At 43.8% G+C, this 20,260-nt stretch overlaps 1 protein-coding gene across 2 annotated transcripts in view; it reads right to left on the reverse strand.

Moving 5' to 3' along the window:
* Positions 1-2,229: 2,229 nt before the first annotated feature.
* Positions 2,230-20,260, reverse strand: part of Entpd5 (ectonucleoside triphosphate diphosphohydrolase 5 (inactive)) — a 31,171-nt gene continuing 13,140 nt past the window's right edge. The window contains exons 3-15 of one of the 2 annotated variants that reach the window (XM_051196326.1): positions 18,960-19,242; positions 17,840-17,919; positions 17,054-17,197; positions 12,605-12,680; positions 12,351-12,386; positions 11,762-11,850; positions 11,411-11,490; positions 10,740-10,801; positions 9,758-9,859; positions 7,741-7,881; positions 6,033-6,089; positions 4,791-4,906; positions 2,230-2,690 (exon numbers count right to left, since the gene is read on the reverse strand). In XM_051196326.1, the coding sequence (XP_051052283.1) occupies positions 2,604-2,690; positions 4,791-4,906; positions 6,033-6,089; positions 7,741-7,881; positions 9,758-9,859; positions 10,740-10,801; positions 11,411-11,490; positions 11,762-11,850; positions 12,351-12,386; positions 12,605-12,680; positions 17,054-17,197; positions 17,840-17,919; positions 18,960-19,242 (1,353 nt within the window). In that variant the 3' untranslated portion in view covers positions 2,230-2,603. The remainder of the gene's footprint in view (positions 2,691-4,790; positions 4,907-6,032; positions 6,090-7,740; positions 7,882-9,757; positions 9,860-10,739; positions 10,802-11,410; positions 11,491-11,761; positions 11,851-12,350; positions 12,387-12,604; positions 12,681-17,053; positions 17,198-17,839; positions 17,920-18,959; positions 19,243-20,260) is intronic. The other variant, XM_051196327.1, reaches the window with a different exon arrangement.

Below are 20,260 nucleotides of genomic sequence, written 5' to 3' on the forward strand. Positions count from 1 at the left end.
AGTGGACTATGACTGGTCTAATAATTTTTTAATAGACTTGGTAAACAGACTAGAAAGTATGCCATATGCCTCATGTTTTTTGTTTTTTAAGCAATAAAAATTTAGTCATCTTCAAAGAGTCTAAAAGGTTTTGGAATAGGAGACAGGACTAAAGGAAAAGAGGTAGCTCTCAGCTAATGAAGCTATAAAAACCAGAGACATCCTAAGTGGAAAGGAGCTGCCTGCAAACACTTAACAAGCTGGATGGAGAAATCTGCTAGATACACTGTATGCACATAGGAAAGTGGGCTGTTTCTGATGTAGAAAATCTGTTTCATTATGTGTGAGCATTGTGGGTTTCTGTTTATTTGTTTTTGAGACAGAGTTTCTCTGTGTAACAGCTCTGGCTGTCATGGAACTCACTCTGTAGATCAGATTGACCTTCAACTCAAGAGATCCCCCTGCCTCTGCCTCCCAGGTGCTGGGATTCAAGGCGTTTGTGCCTGGGACCACTGTTTTGAAGGAGACAACAAATAAAGGTGAACTTAGTAATACAAGTTTGAACGAGGCTCAGCAAGTCTAAGGAGTCTCAGGAGTCTAAGGTGAAAGATCACTTGTGTCCAAGAAGCTCAAGGCTAACGTAAGCAACAGTAAAACTGGTCTCAAATAATATTCTCAGTGACTGAAATCTGAAGAAATTCCACATTTAATCAAAACAAGACAAAATTCCTAAAATTGCGGGGCGGCGGGGTACACATTTACCTACTTTTTTTACACAGCAGTCAGTAATACTCATTGACTCAATGCAATGGCTTCAAAGAGAAGCTTCCCCGGGGCCTGCCATAGGGCCAGGCATATTCAGCTCCTTTGTGAGGAGTGGAGGAAGGGGGATCACTAGTGGGGAGAGAGGAAAGCTTCCCTGGAAAGAGAGGAGGAGGGGGTAAAGTGCTAGGACAGAGGAGCTGAGCAGCAGAAAGGGTTCAAACCCAGAACCCAGCAGAGGTGAGCCACTGGCGGTCACATGAGAAACAACATGATGACTTTTGGTTTGTTTTTTGTTTTTGTTTTTTCAAGGTAGGGTTTCTCTGTGCAGCCCTGACTGTCCTGGAACTGGCTCTGTAGACCATGCTGGCCTTGAACTCAGAGATCCCCCTGCCTCTGCCTCTAAGTGCTAGAATTAGAGCTGTGCACCACCACCGCCTGGCAAAAAATTTTAAGAAAGTGACTTTATAATGTAGTAGAGCACGCATGCCTGGCATGCATGACAACCTGTGTTCAACCTCAACACAACCAGTGGCCTGTGAGAAAAAACATGGTCCTCTAGAAATGTTAATCCTTCTTCTGACATGGGCCAAAATAGCCAATGAAATCAAATGTTGGGTCTCACTGGAGAGGGGATATGAGATCCTGAGCTAGACAATAAATTCAGAAAATAGTAGTCAGCAAGGGCTCAGGCAGGAAAGCGCTACTATAAAAGCATAGTGGCGGCACATTGTGCCTAACATGCAAGAAGTCCTGAGTTCAATCCCCAGCACTTTCCACACCCCGACCCCCAAAGGACAAACTGACTGCGCTGGTAATCTTTAGACTCAAATAGCACACACACTAACTTCTAAGCACAGACCAAAACTAGGGTGCAGCTGTATTTCACAGAAATACAAAGACCCTAGTTTGGGCACCCTGGCCTGGGTGCTGACACCTGGGTATGCACACATCTCCAAGGCTCCCTGTTCACTAGCCCCAGAGTGCACGCTCTGCAGCAGCTGTCCCTTCAACCGACCCGGTGACTCTCTTTCTTACAGCTCTGATGTAGGCACAGTTAAAGAGGTACTCTCTCCATCTTTTAAGATTTAACATGAGATGAGGATGATGGCTCACATCTGTAACCCCAAGACTCAGGAGGCCGAGGCAGGAGAGTTGACAATTCAGGGTAATCTGGGTTACACAGTAAGTACCAGGCTACCTGTATGACATAACATGACCCCTATCTAAAAATAAAATCCCCAGGAAAACTCTTAAGCTCTAAATTGGTTGATCTACTGTGCCATAGGATCACACAGATTCTTATAAGTATCTTTCCCAGGTATTTCCCACCTTGGGTTTTAGGGTAGGGATATAATAAGGGTAGGAGGAAAAAAAAAATACCAGTATTGATAGGTTATGGGACTTCAGTAAGTCAGCTCAATTTAGCTTATAAGCAAAAAAAAAAAAAAGCCCTGAAACATTCAAAGGAATGAGGCACTCCAAGGGTTGAAATGAGATTTTTCTTTGGTTCCCAGGGACCCATCTCTGAACTTTCAATCTAACATGGAGTTTGAAACTTACTCCTTTTTTTTCACAAGACTCTGTGACATACAAAGAATCTCAAAAGATTTGCACTCTGGCACCGGCTGTGCACCTGCCAAGTGGTTAGGGAGCTGTTCACATTAGATGTGCAAAATTAATTAAGCCCAAATCACTAGGCTCAAGAGGCAACACTCATCTATAAACCCTCCCTCCTAAGAAAGCCAGTCAATGGGTTTCAGTCCAGGCTTTCTCCAGAGTAGTTCAGAAAATGCCTGAGTCCTCTCCTTCCTGTAAAAAAAAAAGTTCTGAAACACAGGCTTCCGAGGATATGCTTAGCCTCAGCTGGAGATGCCCAGAGACTGCAGCAGGTGAAAGGTGGCCCCCAGAGCCCAGCCTGTCTCTATGTTGTTCACTTTCTTTGTGAGCTGTTAAAGAAGAAGAAAAAGTTTTTACATTTTCATCCCATTTTCGACATAAGCAAGCATGGCTTTTGTACAGCTAATACCTGTAAGGAGCACTTGGGGCCAAGTCCTAATTGTCCCCAAGCCCAGCATGCTCAGGCCTGAGTACTTTGGGCCCATGAAGCAGGACTGTCCAGACATTTCTAGAGAGATTTTGTTAGAAAGGGATTCTGGATTGCCTTAATCTGACAAGGCAATCGTAATGTAATGTTCATGGGTGTGGTGGGAAAGGGACCTGGCAAGAGCTGGAATGTATGTAGGGTAAGCACATTCTCAGCTTTCTGAGTCTGGTTGAACGACTATCCCTTAAGCATTAACAACAACTATGGAGGCATTCTGCACCACAAGGTCTTGACAGCTCAGTGTTTTCATTGCTTTGAACAAAACTTTAGAGCTGGTCCCTCAATTACAGAAAGGGGGTTAGAGTAGTGTTTATCAAATTGTTTCTGAAGACTCCTTCCTCCCCGTCCTCACTGATTTCAGCACGTGCAGGATCTGCTTCATCTGTTATAAACTATTTGTTGTAAAATAGATCTTTTTAAGACTATTTTTCAGCATTATTATTTTTTAAAATTATGTGTGGATGTGTCTGCCTGTGGGTATGTACCCATGAATGCAGGTGCCTGTGCAGGCCATAGGGGTTGGATCTCTTAGAGCCGGAGTTACAGGTAGTTGTGAGCCACCTGACTAGGTGCTAGGAATTAAACACTAGTTCCTTGGAAGAGCACTGTAGTAGTCTGAATGTAATTGGCCCCCATATGCTCATAGGGAGTGGCACTATTAGGAGGTGTGGCTTTGTCAGAGTAGCTATGGCCTTGTTAGAGGAAGTGTGTCACTGTGGAGGTGGGCTTTGAGGTCTCATATGCTCAAGCTACATCCAGTGCCTCAGACCACTTCCTGTTGTCTGTGCGTCAAGATGCCAGAGCTCTCAGCTCCTCCAGCACCATGTCTGCCTCCATGCTGCCTTGCTTCCCACTGTGACGATAATAGCCTAAATTTCTGAACTGTAAGTAAGCCACCCAATTAAATGTCTCTGGTTATGAGTTGCTGTGGTGTTGTCTTCTCACAGCAATAGAAATCCAAACTAAGACAAGCAGCAATATTCATATCTTCTGAAACAAGCAGCAAATTTCTTAACTTCTTTCCAGTTAAGAAGTATCAGTGTTTCTACTACAATTATGTATGTGTACCATGTATGTACCTAGTACCCACAGAGATCAGAAGGCAGTGTCAGATCCCCTGGAATTGTAGTTACAGGTGTTTGTGAGGCAACATGTGAGTCCTGGGAACCAAACCTGGGTCCTCTGCAAGAGCTGCAAGTGCTCTTAAACACTAAGCCATCTCTCCAGCCACTCTAGAATATATCTTATGAATTTCACACAATTTAGCTTCTTAACTTTCTATACCACTATTGAATACAAATTATATTTAAAAAATGGTTAAAATGTTATCTTCGTCCTCAAGCTGCATAGTCTATTAGAAAAGATTCAACTAGCTATCCAGCAGACTTAGGATATACAGGATATACTGCATGTGCTTGAGACACAGATGAACCAGTCACTCAGTGTTAACAACATTGTAGAAAATGAGACAAGGGGTAAGTAAGCCAATGTTACCCGGCAGGTGTATCTGCCTCATGGGCTCTCTTGTGCTCTCTTGATCAAATGTCAGCTTAAGTCTTACAACCACATGGCCAGTGGCAGGAGAGGGCATACAAAACCAAGATGAAGAACCTGGGATTTGGAAGCGTGGCCCTTCCAACTTGCTTGCACCGTATTCTGGATGTTTATTTCTCCCATCTGTTTCACAATGCTGCTTCTCACTGAGTTCTAAACTGACTTCATAAACAATGTGTCTTGAATATCTTCAGTGGGCTCCAAGTCCTTCTGTCTCGTGTCCTACAGGACACCATGCCTGGAACTGCTCTCAGGGACTATAACTGCATCCTAGTGCTTTATGTGCTTGTGGCTTCGGCCCCAACAAGAACATCTGCCACTGGGATTACTAAACAAGTTCTTTCCCAAAGCAACAAGACAGATGAAAGACTCCAGTGCTCATTCTTACCTGTAAGAGGGTGCCATCTGCAAAGCCAAAGCCATCTCTTAATAAAGCCGTGATGTAACTGAGATCCATGCATAAGAAGGGACTGCCTGAGGTGAAGCTGTCCAGGTTATCACACACTAAAAGTGAGAGAGCAGACAGCGTTCACGTTCACGACTAAGACATACAGGATCTTTTCTAGCTGTACATAGGGCTTGAATAAACAAAACTTGTCTCCATGTAGTTGGTGCCTGGGCTTCCTGGAGACTAGCCTGTTTACTGTACACTTCTGTGTACGAAGCAAGACCATAGCCTCTTTAGAATCTGCACATTCCTGGTGGGAAATCATCTATTCCCTGGGTGTGGTGGCAGTGTCACCCTTAATCCCAGCACTCGGGAGGCAAAGGCGGGCAGAGCTCTATGTTCAAGGCCAGCAGGGTCTACAGAGTGAATTCCAGGACAGTCTGTCTCAAAAAACCAAAAAAAAAAAAAAAAAAAAAAAAAAATCAACTATTCATATTTATATGCATCTTAGTTTATTCGCCAGTTATATGGGAGAGGCTCTGCTGGAAATCAAGCCCAGGGCCTCGACATACCAGGTAAGGTCTCAACACCCGAGTTATTCTATCAATACCCTGCTTTTCAAATTTCTAAGACATACTGTGGCCACTCAATACCAAGTCCCTAATTGAGGCCCAAAAAAACAGAGAAATATAATGTAACCCTCTCCTGTGGCTATTGGAAAAGACCCTTTGTATTTTAGATTTATTCTCTCAGGGATACCCCATGCATTCTGGTGTTCAGTTTTTTATTACTGATGATAACCCTGTTCCAGTTTAAAGAGAGAAAGAGAAGAGTGTGCCAGGCTGAGTGTATAAGTAAGCTCAGGCTCTAGAATGACTGCCTAGCATTCATGAGCCTGGATTCCATCCCTACTTAAACATAAATCAGTCACAGTGACTCATGCCTAAATCCTAGCACTTGACATGTGGATCAGAATTCAAGGTTACCCTCAGCTACACTGCAAATGTGAGGCCAGCCTGAGCTATATAAGACTTTGTCTCAAAACAAAACAAGAAAAACACAAACAGTTAATAGTATTGCAATAATAACAATAGGAAAAGTGTAGAAAGTGTCTTAGATCCCCATGACAGTGTCTAATGCATCTTCCAGCAGACTGGAAGGCTCAGAAGAGAGACATTCCCAAGAGGCCCTGTACTGACAGCCATACATGACAGCCCAACTTCAAGATTTCCTGACACTTACCTTCCCTGGCTTTTCTTTCAAAATCTTCAACTTTTAAAACACCCCCCTTTTCATAATCTAAAATGAAACAGAATGGCTACTGTCAAAAACTTAAAGGAAACAAGGACATCTATCCCAGTGATATATAGTAATAAAAACTAGAAATATCCAGAACTGATAACATAAAAAGCAGATAAACATGATATCTGTACAATATGACTCCACATTGCCTGTTTTATTTATGTATAATTAATGCATGTTACCCATTTTGTATTACATATTTAGCCATAGTAAAAAATGTAGGTTCATTTAAAAGTTTAGTAAATGGGGACAGGGGAGGTGCTGGAGAGATGGCTCAGGGGTTAAGAGCACTGACTGCTCTTGCCTAGGACACAGTTTGGATTCCAGAATCCACACCAGGTGGCTCATAAGCACCTGTAATTCTAGTCTCAGAGGATTCGATGCCCTGGGGTCTCTGCAGACACCTACACACATGGAACTTGAAAAATGGTACAGGCACACATACATAAATTAAAAAGTACAGTAAGCAGGGCAGCAAATCATCTCTCTCAGGTCATGACAGAACATGTGTGTACTCACACACCTTAACAAAAACACAACTTCTGTGATAAAAAATATTCCTAGAACAACAGGAAAGTGGGGGTGATGGCTATAATGTCTTGAACGTGGGGAGGTTCACAGATACATGCATGGCAAGGTTTAACTTACTGTATGTCATTTTGTATGGTTTGGATAGGAAATGTCTCCAACAGGTTCATGTGTTGAAGGCTTGGTCTCCGGACAGTGGAGTCCCCAATCATTGAGAGGTGACTGGACCATAGCTACAGATGTATTCATAACTTGACAGTGTAATTGGGAGATAATGGGAAGTTTTGGAGCAGGGCTTAGGTGTGGAAAGTGGGTTGAGGGCTCTACCTAGGTCCCAGCCTCTGCCTCTCCCTCCCTCATGGCTGCCGCGAGGTAAGCAAATTTGCTCCTCTACGTCCTTCCACTATTATTTTCGGCCTTATTGTGACAGAGACAAGGAAGTTGCTGACCATGGACTGAAACCTCTGAAAATGTGATCCAAAAGAAACCCTCACTCCTCTAATGTTTCTCTATATTTAGTCACAATTACAAAACAGCTAACTAACATACACTTTCGTAATAAAGGCAAAGCACAGCTACTCAAGAGGCTGAGGCAGGGGATCACAAGTTCAAAGCTCACATAGGGCATGTGGTCAGTCTCAAAGCCATCTTGGGCAACATAGATCTGCCTCAAAATGAAAAGTTAAAAAAAGGGGGCTTGAGATATAATTTAGTGGTAGACCCTAGCATGTGCAGAGGTTCTGGATTCAACCCCAGTAATGAAAAAAATATGCAAAAGACTTCAGATACAGAGTCAAGCATGGTGGCACATCTGTGTAACCCTAGTACTCAGAAGGCCGGGGCAGAAGGATGGCTGCTAATTTGAGGCCAACCTGGGCTACATAATAAAACCTAGCCTAGGATACGTAGCAAATCCCTGCCTCAAACAGACAGACTTGATGAACGTTAGGTCATTTTCCACTTCCCAAGACCCCCGAGTATATTTACCTTCCCGTTCTAGTGGCTAGTGTAACACTACTGGAAAAGCTGGTAAATCACTCCAGTCTACATAGCCTTTAATGCTCTTCCCCAGTATGGTCCCTCTCTTCCTTCGTGGCCTGACCCCAGGCAATGAACTCACCAATCAAGTGTGTATCGGCAGCTCGATCATAATAGTAGGAGAAGGCATAAAAGGAGCTTCCCCGAATCTCTTCTGGCTGGTGAAGTTTTCCTTGCACTACCCTCAGCACTTCTGCATAGCAGGGCTCGAAGCCCATCTCCCCTGTCAGGGCAAAAGTGTATGTCGTTTGAGAATGAGATGTGGCAAGAGTAACTTTCTGCAGCAGGCTGATGGAGCCAGCCTGCAACAACAGTAGTGGGGGCTGCATTGCTGTGGCTGAGGTTAGGCTTGAGCCCTTCCTTCACAGGAGGATAAGGAGCTCTTGCAACAGCTGGACAATCTGAAGGGGGAGCTGACCCAACTGCTAACGTGACAGATGTTGTAGGGTCCAAGTTATTCAAGACACAAGTTGTCCACAAATGCACTGACTGGACCCTCTTAATCATCACATTCAGAGAGGAAAGGGCAACAAGTAAAAGGCCCCGGCCTGCACTCCAGGAAGACTAGAGTCAGGTACCGCTGGCTCTCTAAGCCCGAGAAACTGAGGACAAGCAGCCACAGCAGAAACCGTTGTAACTGCTATGCAAGTATGCAGGAAGGGACTAGAATCCCAACAACAACACAATACCTGCGGGAGTGAAGACATGACTCAATGAAGAGCACTGGCTGCTCTGTTAAAATTTTATTATTTTGGCCAGGCATTGGTGGTGCACACTTTTAATCCCAGCACTCGGGAGGTACAAGCAAGTGGATCTCTGTGAGTTCAAAGCCAGCCTGGTCTACAGAGCAAGTTCCAGGGCAGGCTCCAAAGCAATATAGAGAAACCCTGTCTCGAAAAAAAAAATGTATTATTTTATATATGTAAGTGTTTGCCTGCATGTATATCTGTGCACCACAGATTATCTGGTGCCTTCAGAGTCCAGAAGAGGCATTGGATCCTCTGGAACTGGAGTTTCAGACAGTTGTGAGTCACCATGTGGGTACTGGGAATTGAACCCGGGTCCTCCAAAATTGCAGCCATTGCTCTTAACCTCTGAGCCATTGCTCCAGTCCTGGTTCCCAATCTTGTAGAGGACATGGGTTCAGATCCCAGCAACCATGTGAAAGCACATAACTATCTACCTCCAGTCCCAGGGGATCTGACTCCCTCTTCTGACCTCCATGGGTACTTGGCATGCACACATTACACATACAAACATGCAAGCAAAGTACACAGAATGCATACATACATATAAAAAATAATAAAGCTCGAAAACAACAAAAACATAAATTTACTGATGAAAACACAAAAGGTGGCTGAGTCTGATAGGTCTTAAAAATGATGTATTATTACTTTCTTCAACCTCACTGCTGGTACCCATGGCAGCTCCTGTCCTTGAACCTGTGTTCACCAAAAACAGCCACAGCCACCATGCTCCTGTTTGACATTATGTTTCATGGTCTTTGTTAGCAATTACTCAGAAAGCTTGTTTCCTTCTCTGGGCTAACAAAGTTTCCCCTAGACTTTAATGTCTGTGCCTTCTATAGCACCTAAAGTGAATGATTCTTAGCTCAAGTTTGAGTTCTACTGTAGTAGAGATTGTTACACATACACTGGACCCGGAACAGGGATTCACACCGCTGCACCAAACAAGTCACAACAGCTTCCTCCCTTCCTCTCTCCCTCCCTCCCGCCCGCCCTTCCTTCCTTTTTTTTCCTGAGACAGAGTTCCCTGTGGAACTTTGGAGCCTGTCCTGGAACTTGCTCTGCAGACCAGGCTGGCCTCAAACTCACAGAGACCTGTCTGCCTCTGCCTCTGCCTCCCAAGAGCTGGGATCAAAGGCATGCGCCACCAACGCCCGGCTGTTACAACAGGTTCCTAATACCACTTCAGGGCTCAGAACAGGAAGCAGAGTGGTTGCAACCTTGCTTGCTGGCCTCTGAACATACCAAGAGTAAGTGCTTTCAAAATGGTCTCTCCTGAGCGCTGGAACAGGTTCCTATTGGACCCTCCCAGAGCATGAAGGTAATTTTAACCAGGGAAGAAACACCATTCACCTTCTTGGTTGCCACCGTACTGGTATTTCACACCCCCAAAGATCCACTCGGCTTCCAGCCATCTAGGTAAACAGGCACTTCGAAAAGTATGTCCATCCGTCCCTGAAAGAACCACAGCACAAGAGGGCACGCGTGTGAGAGAGGGAAGGCAAAAGCAAGCTGCACTTGAGGCCAAAAGGCATCCCCAAGGGGACTGCTCCTTAGAATCCTATGAAATGAGTTCCTTGGCTGCATCCTGTAACATGGATTCTTCACAGGTTTGTGGTAGTGGTGAACCCTCTAAGGTCAGAGGCAAACTCTCATGCATATGCATATTTGGCAGAGGATTTATAACTTTTATCACATCCCAAAGAAATAAGAAAAAAAAAAAAAAACCCATAGTAAACTAAGACCCTTTCTTTAATGGAGGAAAATTCTTCCCCTGGTAGCTGAGAGGTTAAATGGAATAGAGTTAAAGACACTCAGAAACTCTGAAATGCTGTTTCCCTCATCCCAGCACTAGCTGACTGTGAGCAAGGCGCTGTCAGGAGTGCACTACACACAAAATCATGTCTAAGGGCACAGAAGGGTCAATGATTTATTCCCAATCACAAAACTGGGCCTGCAGCCAGTCTGCCTGTGTGCAGCTGTGAAGACAGAAAAGGAATGCTCAGTCATTCCACTTGGCAAACGGAGCAGACCTCGTTTCCTGACAAAGGCTTGTGCAAGTTCCTACCAAACACTGTCGGCTGAGGCTTCAGCCTACACCCACAGGCTCTCACAGCCACGGGCTCTTACTCCTATATAAGTAAGTAGTCCTCACTCGCAAGGCGACAAATACATACCACAGCACCAGCCATTTTTATGTCTGTTATGCAACATTTGCTCCTCAAATCAACATAACTCTTTGCTCCACGGAATGAGTGCCAAGGAAGGGAAGAGGCAGGCTGCATTTTGGCACTGCTCTCACTGTGTCCCACCACGAACTGGTACTCAGACAAACCTTCTGTTTCCAGGGCTCCCAGGGTTGCCAGTCTTGCAGCTTTCAATCCAAATCCCAGGTAACTGTAAATAAAGTACAGGGTTGACCGATGTCAGGCTGTCCTGTCCTGGATGTTTTCAGCCCACTGCTGCCTTTTTCAAATGTGGCACGGTTTCTCTGCCTCCCTTTGGAAAGATGGAAACTACCCTATCTGTGCCATATTATTCATGTGACCAACAGAAGAAGACTTCTGTAGTCTGGATCTAGGATATGCAGCAAAGTGTTCACAGGTGTGATGCCGAAGAATAGGATTGTTCCTGGTGGTCCAGCCTGAGAACCAGCCCCAGAAAAAGCTCTAATTATTTTAGCTCCTATCAATTCCATACTGGTCTTGAACACCTGAAGCCCAGATCACATGAGTTGGTATGGAGCCCTTCTGAGTTCTGAGCCTTCTCCACATGCTCCCATCTAAAGAAAACGTGACTCTGACATCACATACTTTCAGGCCAAAAATGGGAACGCTTCCTAAGTTTCTCAGATTTGGTGTACGGCTTAGGTTTGGTATAGAGCTTAGGGGACTGGAAGAGTCTTTTTCTGAGGCTGATAAGATACAGTAACAAATGCGAAGATGCTTTGAAAAGTTAGGAAAAGTAATGCAATGTGCACTATTATTCTTCCCCACCCCTCCTCACCTATGTGTGTAGAGCTTAAAAGTGCTGTTAAACATCTCAAAGGAAGTGAGGTAGCCCCTAGGCGTTTGTTCCAGGGTTTTCTGCAAATCAGAAAAAGCAAAAAGACTTTAGTATCTGCAAGTATATGAAGATTTACCACCATCCACAACCCTCTCCCCCAAAAGTCAGAGATGGGGAAGACTAAACTTCAAGTCTCCCAAGGCTTGAGAAACCAGAGACTTCCTCCAGTCACTAATTGACTACTTAGCCTGATCACTGTAGAGACGATGTCTCAAGACAGGGTGCCGCTTTCTTAGCGCCACAGTGCTTTCTAAGTGTGTTGCCAACATGGTCTTAATAACAATGGCTCACCGCAAACTGGGGTAGAAATGTGATCTGGGTGGAGGCACCCCCCAGGTCAAGGGTCCCCATAGTCTCCTGGCCATGGCCATGCAGTTGACCTGTTAATGAGAACAAGGTATGAGTACCCCAGGCCACCCACGTTCTCGCCTGCTCCTATTGTACACCAAAGGTGTTTTGTGACCGTTCACTGCTCTGGGCCCAGAGGCTGCAGGCTAACATAAACTCAGAAGGTCTCTTGCTAGAGGTGAGGCCCTGAAAGCAGACTATAAACTTAGCTTTCCCCCTAGTCTCTTCTTTTTTTTAAAAAAGAGGTTTTCCATTTTAATTATGTGTATGTGTGGGTATATACACATGAGTGTGGCTGTCCAGAGGCTAGAGGCCTAAAGCCACCCAAGGGCCTTTGGAAAGAACCATAAGTGCTTTTTACTGCTGGGTCATTTCTCCAACCCAGCCTTTTAAAGAAAGAACAGTATAGGAAGGCAGAAGTGGATTTTATCCTCCTGATAAAATCAATCAAACAAACAAAAAACAAAACAAAACAAAAACTATAAAAACCAGTTAAGGTTATAAGATGAACTTAAAGATCTATTTAATTTACCTGTTAGAAAGTTCACAGTAACCCAAGCGAGTATGCCTACAGGAGAGAAGAACAAAGCTTACATTCTAGACCATCTCCCCTCTACTCTCTTTCTCTCTAAATTTCAGGTTAGAGCATCGTCTCCCTGCCCTGTCCCTCCCTATTTACTTAGCTCCTCGTTCTCTCCTGCTGGAGCCTATTCCCAGTCCCTTTAACTGGAGCTTCCACTGACTCCACCCCGTCTCCCCAAAGTATTTATTTCACCCTCTGCCCACCTTCATAGGCCCCGTCCATGATGCTGACACTGTCATCCGGGACCAGGAAAGGTGACAGCTTCAAGATCTCCTCTACCTGGGGAAAAAGTACAAAAACCTGGTGTCTGTGAAGCAGGAAAACAGATGACCAACAACGACCGCATCGGCTGTGTTCTCTAGAAAACAGCTCTTGTTCTTTTCCCTAGATAACACCATAGCAGCACTTACTCCCTTTCCCTGTGAAGCCAGAGAAGGAACTAAGCAAGGAACTGTCATTTTCTTGCAAAAAACCACAAGCATGTGGATTCCTTAAGAAACCCATCTAAGTTTATTACCAATTAGAACTAGGGAAGAACATGTATTTGACCCTTCTAACTCAAGTAGAGAGCCTGTAATTTTGTAAGCACCCTGACTAACTACCTGGACATGCAGTGAACACTGGTGAACCTAAAAAGAGCTGAGGCAATCTACCTCTGCTGTACTTTGGGGCACAGCTAGGACTATAGAGCCTTAGGGAGACATCATACCTAGCCCTGTGGAGTCCTGTTTTGGGAGGTGTAAATGAAGACCTTACACAAACGCTTCGGACTCTCTATACATATAGGCCACTGATACATGTATTATGGCCCTAAAATGTTTTAAAATGACATTTATGGACTTTTTTGCATAATATGTGAGCGTGCAAATATGTGTGCATACATGTGGGCCTGTGCATGCCACAGCATATGTCTGGAGGGCAGAAGACAGCTTTCAAGGGTCAGTTTGATTCTTCCACCATGTGAGTCCTGAGGATAAAACTCAGGTTACCAAGCATGGTGTCAAGCATCCCTAAGAGTCATCTCACTGGCCTATATTATAGTTTATTTTTACATTACTACTATAGAGGGAGCATTCTCCTAATATAAATAAAAATGACTAGTTTGCTGATGGGATGAAATACACCAAGCAGTGGCCCTGTTTCAACCAGCAAAACCATCTAATTAAGTGACCTGTAGACAGGCTTTAAAGAAGATAAATAAGAAAACAGAATTAAGCAGGTGCTGCTCTAGTTTCCTCCACTCCCACCAGTTAGTATTCAGGCATCTGTACTGGCCTGCCCTAGGGGTTCTGACAGGATACGGCCTCAGCTGCAGCCACTAAGAGCACCACCTGTGCACATTCACTACGCTCTCTTTTAAAAGGGCCCTGCCCACCTCCCATCTCTTTCTCTCTCTCTCTGCCTGTCTTTGTGTCTGTATGTCTCTCTCTGCCTCTCTTTCTTCTCTTCTGCTGCTTCAGTCTCCAGAGGCTGGTCTCTCCTCTTCCCTCCCCTTTTCCCACTTACTTTCCCCCAATTAAGAAAACCCTCCACCCAAGCTCTGTTGCATGGTGTCTTTCTCTCACGTGCTGCTTTTTAAAATTATAACACCATCTTCTGCTGAGTTTATTCTCAACACAGCAGTCAACATGGTATTTGTTTATTTATATGTATTTGTGTGTGAGCACAACCTCAGGTGTCTCTTTCAGTCACTCCACCTTATTAAATGAGACAGTGTCTCATGAACCTGAGGTCAGCGAATGGCTACCCTAGAGACCCTCCTGTCTCTGTCTTCCCAGTGTGGGGTGAGAGGTACACACTGCATGTCTGCCTTATGTGGGTAAGAGGAACAGAACTAAGGTCCTCATGCTTGCGCTGTTTCCAGGATGGCATTTTAAACTGTAAAAAGATTATTTATTTCAAAATACTCTGATAGCTTCCTTTACAAAAAAAAAAAAAAAAAAAGCCAGGCTGGAGAGATGGCTCAGCAGCTAAAAGCACTGACTGCTCTTCCAGAGGACCTGGGTTCAATTCCCAGCAACCACATGGCAGTTCACAACTGTCTATAATGGGATCTAATGCCCTCTTCTGGCATGCAGGCATACATGCAGACAGAGCATGCTCGCACGTGCACGCATGCCTTACACACACACACACACACACACACACACACACACACACAGTTTTTAAAAAGAAAAAAGTCTATTTGCCTTTTAACACTGATGATTACTTCCTGTCACCCAGCTTCCTGGCTGCCTCCCTTCCTCTCACACCAGCCATAGGACTTTCTAGAAGCTGCTCCTGATCTCAGACTTTGCATCTGCTCTTTCTTTAGTCTGAGCTCATCTTCTTACAAATGACTTGTATTCATTCTCTCAGACCTCTGATCAAATTAACTATATCTAAGGGATTTAGCTAGAGAGATGGCTCAGTGTTTAAGAACACATATTTCCAGGGGCAGTAGTGGCTCATGCCTTTAATCCCAGCATTCAGGAGGCAGAGGCAGGAAGACCTCTGTGAGTTCAAGGCCAGCCTGGCCTAGAGAATGAGTTATAGGACAGTCAGAACTGTTACAGTGAAACCCTGTCTCAAAAAAAAAAAAAAAAAAAAAAAAACCAAACAAAACAACAAAAAAAACCCCAAAAAACCAAAACCAAAACAAAACAAAACAAAAAAACAAACCAACCAACAAACAAAAAACCACATATGGCTCAAAGAAGAGATCTTTGCTCTACTTAAAAGAGTAACCCCCCCCCCCAGCATTTCCTACATGCTTTACTCTTCTTACATTTTTCCACAGAAAACTATGGTGCACGAAATACTCTGTATTAACCAATTTCGTAGCTTATATTTTTGTCTTCTTAAAACTTGAATGTAAGCTCTATGTAGGCACTGACTGTGTCCTTTCTGTTACTTGTCTGTACCAAAACATGCTAAGCACTCAGAAGATGAATGAATGAATGAGGATGAAGAATTGAGACCGTAGGGGTTGGAGAGATGGCTCAGAGGTTAAGAGCACTTGTTGCTCTTAGGATCAGGTTCTACTCCCATCACCCACACAGTGGTCCACAACCATCTATTATTTCAGGTTCAAGGGGTCTAACCCCTCTTCTCATCTCCATGGGAACCAGGCATGCATTCCCTACATAGAAACGCATACAAGCAAAACACTCATAAAATAAGAAAATCTAAAAAGCCTTTTCAGTAAGACTTAGGATTCTCACAGACATGCTTGGATAAGGGACTTGAACCCTATGTGCTGAGGGTCAAGAAATCCTGTTAATAATAAAACCTTGTTAATGACTTACTACAAATTGGAGGCTTCTTTAGAAGGCAGAATCCCACTCTGCTGTGATTTTTTAAAATTGTAATGAGATTCTGCCTATATTATGTTCTTTATAACATGAAATCTAATGTTTATTATGTCTTGTAATAGTTTTTATATAATTACATATATAAAATATTAAGTTTAATAAAACTATACTTAAAATTTTCATTTGAAAGACAATATTTTAAAAAATATTCCCAACATTTTATGCTGAGAGAGAGAGAGGGAAAAAAAAAAGAAAACAGCCAGAGGCTATAACCGATATGATTCCATTTGTATGGGATATATGAAGAAATAAACTTATCCACAGTGAGAGAACGCAGATCTATGGTAGCCTGGTTTCAGGGGTGAAAACTGGCTGTAAAGGGCACAGAGACATCTCTATTTGTCCAAACACTATTATCCGAATCCCTGAAATGTACATTCACATTTTACTTTGTATGTATGCATATGTGCATGCCTGTGTACACATCTGTGAGCACATGTGTGTGTAGGGCAGAGGTCAACTTTGAGTTTCCTTTCTCAAGGTCTGCCACTTGAGGCATGATTTCTCACTGGGACCTGAATGATTAGATTAGGCTGGTTGGCCAACAAGCCCCAGGGAGCCTGTCTCCATCTCCCTAGCACTGAGACTTGGAGTGTGTGCCACCATGCCTGGTATTTTTATGTATGAGCTGGGGATCCAATGCTCACACTCTGAGCCATCTCCCCAGCTCTATAAATAGACACATAAAATTTCTTCAATAGAGTTTATTTAAAACCATGTCTACATTATACTTTTAGAAAAGTCAAGAATATCCTGGAGGGCAGGTGAGGTGGCTTAGTGGGAATGGGCACTTGTCACCAAGCCTGATGATCTGAGTCAGATCCCTAGGACCCACTTGGTGGAAGGTGTGAATGAACTCTAAGTTGTCCTCTGACATTCATGCTGTACTTTGGCACATGTTAAGTGCACACACACACAAACACATTCTAAACAAATAAATAAATGCAATAAAAAAACATCATGGAAGGAAGTGCACATAGACATATCCAAAACAAATAAATGTAATAAAAATATGGGAGTACAAACACACAAACACATTCAAAACAAAAATAAATGCTATAAAAACATAATGGAAGGGAGTACTTTGAACTTTTTTAGGGAAACATCTTTAAATTTAAGGATGATAATTTAAAATGTGAACGACTAGCTACTATCCCATTGAGCAGTGATGGAATACTGAAAGCAATAGTCACTGCAAAAGACTTAGAAGAAGAAAGAAGAAAGAAGAAGGAGAAGGAGAAGAAAAGAAAAACCCAAACCCCCAAACAGCATTATCAAAGATTCAGATTAAAAACTCACCTCCAGGAGCAGAGCCTGGGCTTTCTGTTCTGGCAGTAAGCGAAGTCCGGCTGTTGCTTTCAGAACCACTGGGGTCCTTTTCCAGTGACTTCTGGGGATTGAGTCTTTGGCCACCTCTAAGAGTGCTTGAACAGTCTCAGCACCCTTTAAAAGAGAAAATAACATTTATCCAATGGCAGGCCACTTAGCAGCACTGGTCTAATCCTTCCTAGCCAAGTCACAGAAGTAATTTGGTAGAGTGAGTGCTCTGCCCCTCTATCTGCAGAAGCAAAACCTAAAGAAACCAAGGGGGGGGGGAGATGAGGAGGGGTATGGGGGTTGGGCAGAGGACTTTAAAGAAGACTCCATTTCTTTTCAAGAGTCCTAATTAAACTTAATCTTTTTAAAATTATTTATTTTTACTTAATGGGCATTGGTGTTTTGCCTACATATTTGTCTAAGTGAGGGTGTCATATTGTGAGCCATATTACTGAATAGCATGAGATGTTTAATGACAGAGGTTGTAGACTTATCAAGGCACCAAGACACTAAATATCAAATTAGCCAGGCCAGGTTTTGTCAGCATGGTCACAGCTATTCAAGAGGGTGAGGCAGCAAGATCACAATTTTAAGGCCTTCTAATGCCAATAAGTGAGTTCAAGGTCAGCTGTGTCAACTTGGTGAGATGCTGTCCCAAATAAGAAGTGAAAAAGGTTCTTGGGCAGAGCTCGGCCACAGAGTGCTCACCCTGGGTTTGCTCCCTAGCATGCATAACATGGAAACGGACCTGTCAATCACAATACTCACCTGCTTGGGTTGATCTGCAAAAGCAGAAAGTCCTGGCTTCACAGAATCAAAAATTTCACCTTCCAGAAAGGGGAGCTGTCCTGTTTTGTCCATAGAAGAGAGGGAAGGAGAGGGAGGGAAAAGGAGAGGGAGGGAGGGGAAAGGAGGGGAAGGGAAGGAAGGAAGGAGAGGAGAGAGAGGGAGCGAGGATTACCAGATGTTAGACTGCTTCAGATGCTACTCTCTAGACACTGCTGTATGTATGAATTAATAGAGTAAAACAGTCTTCATCTGAGCTGAGAGGAATATTCTGCACAAGTATTAGGAAGGGAGACCACAGGGTGTAATGCAACCCTAGGGGGCCTCCTTGCCATCTCTCTGCTGGGACTCTAGCTTTTTCTCCTTCCTCCCAATTCCATATTTTTTGAGACAGGGTTTCACTATGTAGCTCAGGCTGGCCTTGAATCCCCTACTCAACCTCAGCCTTGAATTGTGGTCCTCCTGCCTAAGCTCCCTGGGCTCTTTTGATAAGGAAAGAAAACTGACAATCCAGAGAAAGTTCGTCTTCAAGGTCCCTTCTGTCCCCTTTCCAAGGGTGGCAATGAAAACTCACATGGGCACTTCTCCCCAGAATCACTGCCAACATTCTCAATATTCTGTGCCTCTGGGGTATTAACCTTTAGAGAAGATGAAGGCAAATTACAGCTGTAGTTCTCTCTCTCTCTCTCTCTCTCTCTCTCTCTCTCTCTCTCTCTCCTTTTTGAGACAGTGCCTATTGTGTTGCACACTGGTCTCACACAGTGGCTGAGAATGACCCTGAACTCCTGATTCTCCTGCTTTCACCTCCCATGTGTCTGGATTACAGCCATGCATCACCATGCACAATTTATGTGCTATTGTGGATCAAACCCAGGACTTGAATGTTAGGCAAATGATCCCCCAACAGAGCTACTGCCCGGGTCTGTACCACATGAGTGTCTTTTAATTTCACATTAAACTAAACTATGTGTTCAATAATATATCTAAAGAACTATATCCAACAGCTGGAAGTTTCTCTACGCCATGACCCACCCAGCACATCTGTTTCTGGGAAAAGATGCATAGACACAAGCAGACTGCAAAGGGTCCCAGCTGCGCTTACCGGCTGTCTTCTGCACGAAGGTGTAAACATGAATCCGAGTTCCAGTGCTGCCCGCATCAAACATAATTCCATAAAAGGTGCTGGCACTGACATTAATGGGGCACATGGAAGACAAGAAGACACCCTCAAACCAAGTCTGCTGTTCTCTGTAGAAGACTGTGCTGCTAACACAGGCTATCATCAGCATGAAAAAGATAGCACCCCAGGAACTGGCCATATCCTTCCCAAGATGTGGACCTGAGCCTTTGCTGCTGAAGCAGTGTTGTTCACACTCCTGTAGGGGCTTAGGGAACAAAGATGCAATGCATTAGTTGATTGGCTTTAGTGGTTAACCTATTTTAAATAAATAAATACCACATTGTGGAAATCCTACCAGTCTCCAAGGTGTTCCTTCTCTGTTTCTCATAACCAGTACAACAAGCTAAACCAGGGCAATAGAGGCTCTCAGGCCCTTCTTCTGAAGAATATCCGATTCCAAAAGGAAACTGGGATTTAAAGTATACTTTCCCACACTGTGTCTTGAATTGTAGGCTTTTCACACACTCAGAGGCTGCCTTCTTCCCTGCTTCTATATGGTCCGGCTTAAAGTTCTTTCCATTTTGACAAATTTGCCGTTATATCACACAGTAACACACCTCTCTCCTCTTGGTTTTGACTGTCACTTAAACTGCATTCAGCTGGGCCTGATGGTATAGCCTCTACATGGGGCTAAGGATCATAAGTTTGGGGGCCTATCTGGGCTACAGAGCAAGTTTAAGGTCAGCTTGTTTAACTTAAGGAGACTATCTCAAAATGCAACATTTTTAAAGGAAGACAGAGGTCATGTATTGATATCTTTGCCTGTATACATGTCTGTGTCCTATGTTCATGCTCCATGGCCAGAGAGGCCTGAACAGGAGTCAATACCCTGGAATTGGAGGTTCATAACAGTTGTTAACAGCTGTGTGGGGACAGAGCATTGAACTTGGGTCCTCTGTAAGAGCAGCCTGTGAACAGACAAATTTTCTCTATCCTGTGAATAGACAAATTATGGTAGAGACATTCTATGTCTTGATAAAAGTCATAAAGCAAGTCAGTGGTACAATCCTGACCAGAAATCAGATGTTTTCTTTTTCTAATTTCAAAATCCCCTCTTAGGGCAAATGTATGTGTTCATATGTTGAGGCAGGGTCTAAATAACCCCGCAGTGTCCTGGAACTCACTATGTAGACCAGGTTGTTAAAAAACCTACAGAGACCCACATGCCTCTGTGTCCTAAGTACAGGGATCAAAGGGTATGCCAACACTGCTGGCCCTAGCAG

The sequence above is a fragment of the Phodopus roborovskii genome, unplaced genomic scaffold (genome assembly GCF_943737965.1).
Source record: "Phodopus roborovskii unplaced genomic scaffold, PHOROB, whole genome shotgun sequence".
NCBI classification, from domain to species: Eukaryota; Metazoa; Chordata; class Mammalia; order Rodentia; family Cricetidae; genus Phodopus; species Phodopus roborovskii.